The 7,593-nt window shown below is 29.3% G+C and overlaps 1 protein-coding gene and 1 long non-coding RNA gene across 2 annotated transcripts; both read left to right on the top strand.

The window, feature by feature from the left end:
* The first annotated feature begins 3,210 nt into the window (after positions 1-3,210).
* Positions 3,211-5,208, top strand: LOC131646890 (uncharacterized). Its single transcript, XR_009297671.1, has 5 exons — positions 3,211-3,459; positions 3,818-3,899; positions 4,114-4,185; positions 4,529-4,598; positions 5,048-5,208. It is a non-coding gene; the product is annotated as an uncharacterized LOC131646890 (long non-coding RNA).
* A 714-nt stretch (positions 5,209-5,922) lies between these two features.
* On the top strand, positions 5,923-7,157 carry LOC131650134 (uncharacterized). The gene is made up of 3 exons (XM_058919864.1): positions 5,923-6,162; positions 6,466-6,816; positions 7,140-7,157. Exons 1-3 carry the CDS (start codon positions 5,923-5,925, stop codon positions 7,155-7,157), a joined length of 609 nt encoding a protein of 202 aa, XP_058775847.1.
* The last annotated feature ends 436 nt before the right edge of the window (positions 7,158-7,593 follow it).

The raw sequence follows: 7,593 nt of genomic DNA, 5'->3' as shown, positions 1-7,593 counted from the left end.
AATCATATAAATAGCTTATTTTTAGGCGAAAAAATAGGCTATACATATTTTTTTAATCATTTTATTTAATTTTGGATCAATTTTTTTAATGGTTGAGATTTGGTTTTAAATTAAACTTTGACACCTTGGTGTCATTTGATCCTATCTCATATAGGGAGATATGATCCAATGACACTAAAGTGTCAAAGTTTAATTTGACATCAAATCTCAACCGTTAAAAGATTAGATCAAACGATCATATAAAGAGCCTATTTTTAGGCAAAAAAATAGGCTATACATCTATTTTTAATTATTTTATTTAATTTAATATGATCTTTGGATCAATTTTTTCAACAATTGAGATTTGGTGTCAAATTAAACTTTGACACCTTTGTGTCATTTGATCATATCCCACATATATATATATATATATATATATATATATATATATATATATATATATATATATATATATATATATATATATATATATATATATATATATATATATATATATATATGGGATATGATCAAATGACACCAAGGTGTCAAAGTTTAATTTAACACCAAATCTCAACCGTTAAAAAAATATCAAACGATCATATAATAGCCTATTTTTAGGCGAAAAAATAGGCTATACATACTTTTATTATTTATTTTATTTAATTTTGGATCAATTTTTTAATGGTTGAGATTTGATGTTAAATTAAACTTTGACACCTTGGTGTCATTTGATCCTATCCCATATAGGAGGATAGGATCAAATGACATCAAGGTATCAAAGTTTAATTTGACATCAAATCTCAACCGTTAAAAGAATAGATCACACGATCATATAAATAGCCTATTGTTAGGTAAAAAAATAGGCTATACATATTTTTTTTATTATTTTATTTAATTTTGGATCCATTTTTTTAACGGTTGAGGTTTGATGTTAAATTAAACTTTGACACCTTGGTGTCATTTGATCCTATCCCATATAGGGGGGTATGATCAAATGACACCAAGGTGTCAAAGTTTAATTTGACATCAAATCTCAACCGTTAAAAGAATAGATCAGACGATCATATAAATAGTCTATTTTTAGGCAAAAAAAATAGGCTATACATATATTTTAAAATATTAGCTTTATTTTAATATCATCGTTGGATCAATTATTTTAACGGTTGAGATTTGATGTTAAATTAAACTTTGACACCTTGGTGTCATTTGATCCTATCCCATATAGGGGGATATGATCAAATGACACCAAGGTGTTAAAGTTTAATTTGATATCAAATCTCAACCGTTAAAAGAATAGATCAGACGATCATATAAATGGCCTATTTTTAGGCAAAAAATCGGCTATACATATATTTTAAATTATTTTATTTATTTTAATATAATCATTGGAACAATTTTTTTAACGGTTGAGATTTGGTGTTAAATTAAACTTTGACACCTGTGTGTCATTTGATCCTATCCCTGTAATATGATCAAATGACACCAATGTGTCAAAGTTTAATTTAACAACAAATCTCAACCGTTAAAAAAATATCCAACGATCATATTAAATTAAATAAAATAATTAAATATATATATATATATTGTTAGTAAACAGTGAGATTTGTCTTTCATATTAGTTGGTATACTGAATTTTCAAAAAGAATAAGAAAATCTTATAGGGTCTCAAATTCTAACTATACTTTAAATTTTGATATTTAGAGAAAATCTATCTAGTTTATTGATAAATTTTTTTTATTAATTTATTTTCACGTATAAGAAATTTCGTTTAAGAGTTTACTTCGATCTTCAAATGTGTTGGGTGGATAGTGAGGGTTGGAAAAAGAGCGTTCTTGCAAGTGAGTTTATAAACAAATACTCTTCTACAATTCTTTTTTAAATTATTTTTATTAATATTTTATCTTTATAATTTGAAGTTACACACAAATGAAAATCTATCTAATAGTTCTTAATAAAGATACGATACATATGAATGTTGTTGAACATTGTCATTGTCTATGAATTAACGTAGTTGTGTTATATATTATTATTGATTGATGTTTATTTATGACATGCTTGCAGTTAAGAAGTTATCAAGAATGACTCATCAATTTCGTGATGCTAGAGCTCTAAGATATTTGATGGCCTCTAACTCTCCTTCGTCAGTTGGTTTCAACAATCCCACGGGATTGACTGGGAATAGTGATCAAACAAGACCTGACAATATTATACAAAACAATCCTCTTCACCCCAATCATATTCCTCTTCACACAAACCCAACAAAGAGTACTACTAGCCATACTACTAATGGTAATTATTATCTTTTTCCTATGGTACATCCAACAATCATCAATATTAGTAACTATAATAATAATAATAATAATAATAATAATTAAACTTCTCCTTCTCCCGACTCGTCTCCACCGAGACTCTTTGGTTCATCTCTCATTTTAGCTTCTACTACCAGAAGAAGTACTACTCGGTGTATAAATACAACACGACCATCATCTATGAATTCAAGTATGGCACAACTTGGAGCAGCTGCGTCAAATTTTCATCAAGTTCAAAGTAGATCAACAAATAATAATAATGGTATTTCTACTTTATTTAATAATGTTATAAATAATGGCGTTGTTGCATCTACTACTCACTACAAGAAATATGATATTTAGCAGCGACTTTTTCTCAACGACTTTCAAAATGTTGTCAATAACATGTATATAGCAACGACTAATTTTAGTTGTTGTAATAAGTTAATATTTTTTTCAACAATGACATTATTGTTGGGAAAAGTGACTTATCACAACAATAATTATTTATTGCTGTAAATAATACAAGTTTTTAATATATATATTGCAGTGACTAATTCAAGTGGTTGTAATAAATATTTATTTGACAACAAGCTCATTATCGTTGGAAAAAAAATTATTTCTAAAAATATTTTTTTGCCAAGAAAAGTATATATTAAACTTGAACTCAAATAAGAACGCTTATATCTTGTATGCATGCGTTTTGTTTGGATATAATATATTTGAATCCAATTATTGATTCACAAAGATCATTGATTAATATAAATATATGATTCATTACCATCATTCAACTACCAATTAAATAAGTGATTAATATCAAGTTATAAAAGTAAAATTCAATTTTAAATAACATTCCTTTTGAGTTTTTAACTAATTGCTCAGTATTATTATATTATTTATTCTATGATAAATTTATAACATTAAGAAAAATCGTGCCCTCAATCGAGATACACATGTTCTCTCTCTAAGGAGTCTGAAACCACGCATCCCTCTCTACTACCCCCAACATAAATCGCTCTTCAAACCGCTCCCATCAAATTTCAACGCTCTCTTGCTCTCATCGAAAACTTAGAACAAAATTGGGAATCCCGCTTTCGATCTCTCAATCGATTTCATCATCAATCTGCTCCTTCAATCCTCCCGCTGATCTCTAGTCTCTCGTCGATCAATATGTCTCTGATCTATGCAGGTTCTGATTGTCTGTGTTGTCCATGAATTTTCATTTATCTTCAATTTTTACCTCTTCCAGTTTTCTGTTATTAGGTATCATAAAACCAAAAGCAACTTCTTATTTGTTCTTCGCATTGTATTTGATTTCTAGTATTAACTTCTAGTTTCATCTCTGATATTTGTATTAACTTTCCTATTCTTTGATTGTATTTTAATGATAGGTTAGAGTTTGGTATTATTATGAACACTACTTTTCCGACTGCTTTGTTTCCTATGTGATTTTGTTCAAAACTGCAGTTAGGGTTTAATTGATATGAATTAAATTGATGCACATGGAGTGAATTTTTTTACCGATAAAGTTTTTGTACATTTTTCAGATTTAGTTCCATGCCGCATCATCACATCTATTCTCTTATTGATCTCGTCTATGCCTTGATCAATCCTACAACTAGAAATGATGTGAGTTTTGTGTTCTCTTTTATTGTCTGTGTATTGCCTTCTTATCGATTATGTACATGCCTTGATCCATCTTAGAACCAAAAATGGTGTGAGTTTTGTGTGCTCTTTCATTGTCTATATACATTATTTTAGCAAATCATTGCAATCTTAAATTATAACTCTCATGTTGAATTAATATAATATCCTATCTTTCCGACTTCCTTGGACTATGAAGGCGGGTAAGACACTATCTTTTGGAAATGGAAGATTAGATGATGGAAAGGCTTGAGATGAGCTTGGTTTTGAGGTTAGACATTATTCTTCCTTCATTTATGCTTGCAATTCTCAATTTTTTTGATGACTTTGGTTCTGAATGCATGTATTGGTGATTACTTGGATGTAGCTATCCGTAAACTATGTTTATGGAACAATGTTGTGTTTTGGACTAACAATGTGCAATGTATTGGTGATTACTTGGATGTAGCTATCCGTAAACTATGTTTATGGAACAATGTTGTGTTTTGGACTAACAATGTGCAAGGGTCTCAATCCTATTGTTTATCTTGGTGTTAAATACTTTGTGAAATGTTTAGTTGTTAATGTGGCAGAAACTTATATTGGTCCAATTTATTTGATTGTGAAAATGATAGATTGTCAGTTGCTCAGGAAGAAGAATAATCTATGACCCTCTGTTGGAACCATCATTGGCTACTGAAAAATGTAAGTATGTTTGTGGCATCATCCTTAGTATATTTCTTTAGTAATATATGAAACTGATTCATGTATATATTATGATGCAAGTGAAATGTTATACACAAAAGTTATCACACCTTCTGTTAGAGGATCTTAATAGAGCTCTAGCAGTAAGTTAGAGATTTTTCTTAATAACCTAAGAAAATAAGTATACAATTATTCTCACTTACATGATTTTCACTAACTGAAAATAAGAACTTCTTTATTATGTGGTTTTTAAATTTCAACGGTACCTTCAACATGGAGTGAATTTTTTTTATTATCTCTAGAATATAGACATTTTGGCTTAAGTAGGAATGAAACAGATATGTCCGACTTGGTTTTTGTATTTTCTATATTCCTGTTTCTAATTTACTCACCTATTATTCCAATTGAGAATGGGTTCCTAATAACTTTTGATTGTATTGAAATTGCAGGTGAAATTAGAGTTTTTCAACTAGTTCACAAAGAAAGCTTTGAAACAAGGATATGAAGAAGAACTAATATTTATGCTCGGCACAAGTCATGATTTTATTTGTCAAATGTATAAATTTTAATTTTAATGGGAATAAAATTGTTTTTTATTTTTTAGTTTTTATTTTTTATTTTTTTAGGTGTTTAAATTTTTATTAAATTATGATAATTTATGACATTTTATATTTTAATGTTATATTAATTATTGTTTATGTTTTTTGAAAAAAATTATATTAACAATGTCGTAATTTATATTGTAAAATTATTTATTTTTTAAATATAAATAAAAATTTAAATTAAAAATGTGAATAATATTAATTTTAAAAAGAAGCTAAAAAATATAATTTTATTTTTATTAAATGATATAAGTTGTTGGGAAATCTAATTTATCGCAATAATTTTTATTGTTGACAAAATAAACTTTTAACAACATCTTTAGTTGACAAAAATATCTTTTTGCAGCGACTATGATTATTTTATTCTATCAAATAAGGCGACAATAATTATTGTTGTAAGAACACAAGTTACGACAGCGACATCAAATGTCGTTGCAAACTTTTTGCAACGGCACTTATACCAACGATATGCAACGACAATGTTTTCGCTATTAAAAACACATTTCGCAGCAATTTTGTGTTTTTCTCAACAACTTCAGTCGCTGTGAAAACTCATTTTTCTTGTAGTGACTATTAGATCTACTAGTACTAGTAATGATTTACTCAAGAGAAGTAGATCATTAGAGTTTGTGAGAGGAGAGAGTTCGAATCAATGTTCACAAGTTGGTAGAGCCTTAAGAAGACTCGCAAATCCCCGTTCTCATAGTTTCCAACACGAAACTATGAACAATAATAACATGTCTTCAACTCCATTATCAATGCAATACAACTACAATGGTAATAGTGGGTTTTCAAGTATGGTGCCGCAACAAGTGAACCGTCATGGTGTAAGTGCAACACAAAATTCTATTATAGATGATTCTAACATATATAATCAACGCCATGCACATGCTAGTCCAATAAATTTTTTTGATGATACACAATCACATAATAGCCCATCTGTATCTATCATTGATGACAATGTTGCTTTCTTAATATTTCCTTCTCGAGAAGAGATTGCTCGAGAAAGCTTCACCATGACCCGAAAAATTGAACCTACATCTGCTTCTACCTCTACAACATCTATATATCCTTCCGCAATGACAAAAGGAACAACTTAGGTTGCAGTGAGTACATCACCATTTCAAAGAAATAATAATTTCTTGTCTTCTAGAGCCGATTCATCTTTATCCTCTCAAAATCCAAGGTGGGGGTTTAATAGTTTTAACAAAAATAATAACAACAACACAAACACCAATTTGGATATATTTGATTCTATTGAACAGATATTTGATGATACATTTGTTCAAAGCACCATAAATGTTCAACAATATATAAGGCTTTTACCAGGAGGTCAGGGGAATCAATTTCTGGCTCCATCTATTGTTCATGTGTGGTCTAATAATTTTGTACCACAGGGGGCACAACGACCTTCTAATCCTTCAACAAGTAGTTACAACCTAAACCCTCCCCCATCCCATATTGGACCAGGGTTTAGTACTGCTGTTAAATCTGATCAGTACATGCAGTCTGGTATAATACCGGCTAGACCGAGGAATCGCCGTCGCGGTAATAACTGCATTTTCACCTCAACTTCTCGTGTACTTAGGGATCGGAGGAACAGGCCTAGGGATGAGGTATTTTCACATCACTTTTTTAATTATTTGTTAATAATATTTGGATTGAGGAGTAATACCAATTAATTTAGTGTTAGTAATTAACTAATTTTTCAAATATTTAAAATTTATTTACAATAGTTATATGTGTACGCATGCATGCGTGAAGAATTTAATCTTGGATTTGATTGAAAATTATTACAAATATGCTAGTTATATTAATATAATTAAGTTGTTAGAATCTATCATAGATATCTATTTTAAATATTATTATCTATTTATTAACTTAGCATTCAGTTAGTTAAATATGACTTAAATATTTGAGAATGTAATGTATGATATAGGTTTTTAGCTCTCTATAGCATATGCACATCGGTGGCTCTATTTGAGTTTTCAAATTTAATTTAGAATAAATAAGTAATGATGGACTCGAGCTTAATTATGATTGTTAGACAAATATTCAATTAAAATAATAGTTTAACCGATTTTACAGGTCTTCTCGGCCCTCGAGGAACGCATTAGGAGGGCTGAGACCAGACTCACTGAAGAGGAGATCCATGCATATATTAAATTCTAAGATTCTCTAAAGACGCAGCAACTTGATCTTCTGATCCTTTGCTTCTGAGATCTTCAGCTTCTGATACTTTGCTTCTTGGTTCTTCAGCTTCTGAGATTGAGATATCTATATCTGCAAAATTCTCAAACGGCTTTGGCTTTTCAAGACCAAGCTTATCATCAAATCTGATATTGATTGATTCTTCTACAACCAATGTTTTAGTATTGTATACTCTGTAGCCT

Source organism: Vicia villosa, linkage group LG2 (assembly GCF_029867415.1).
Source record: "Vicia villosa cultivar HV-30 ecotype Madison, WI linkage group LG2, Vvil1.0, whole genome shotgun sequence".
NCBI classification, from domain to species: domain Eukaryota; kingdom Viridiplantae; phylum Streptophyta; class Magnoliopsida; order Fabales; family Fabaceae; genus Vicia; species Vicia villosa.
This window is presented reverse-complemented; position numbering and strand designations above follow the sequence as displayed.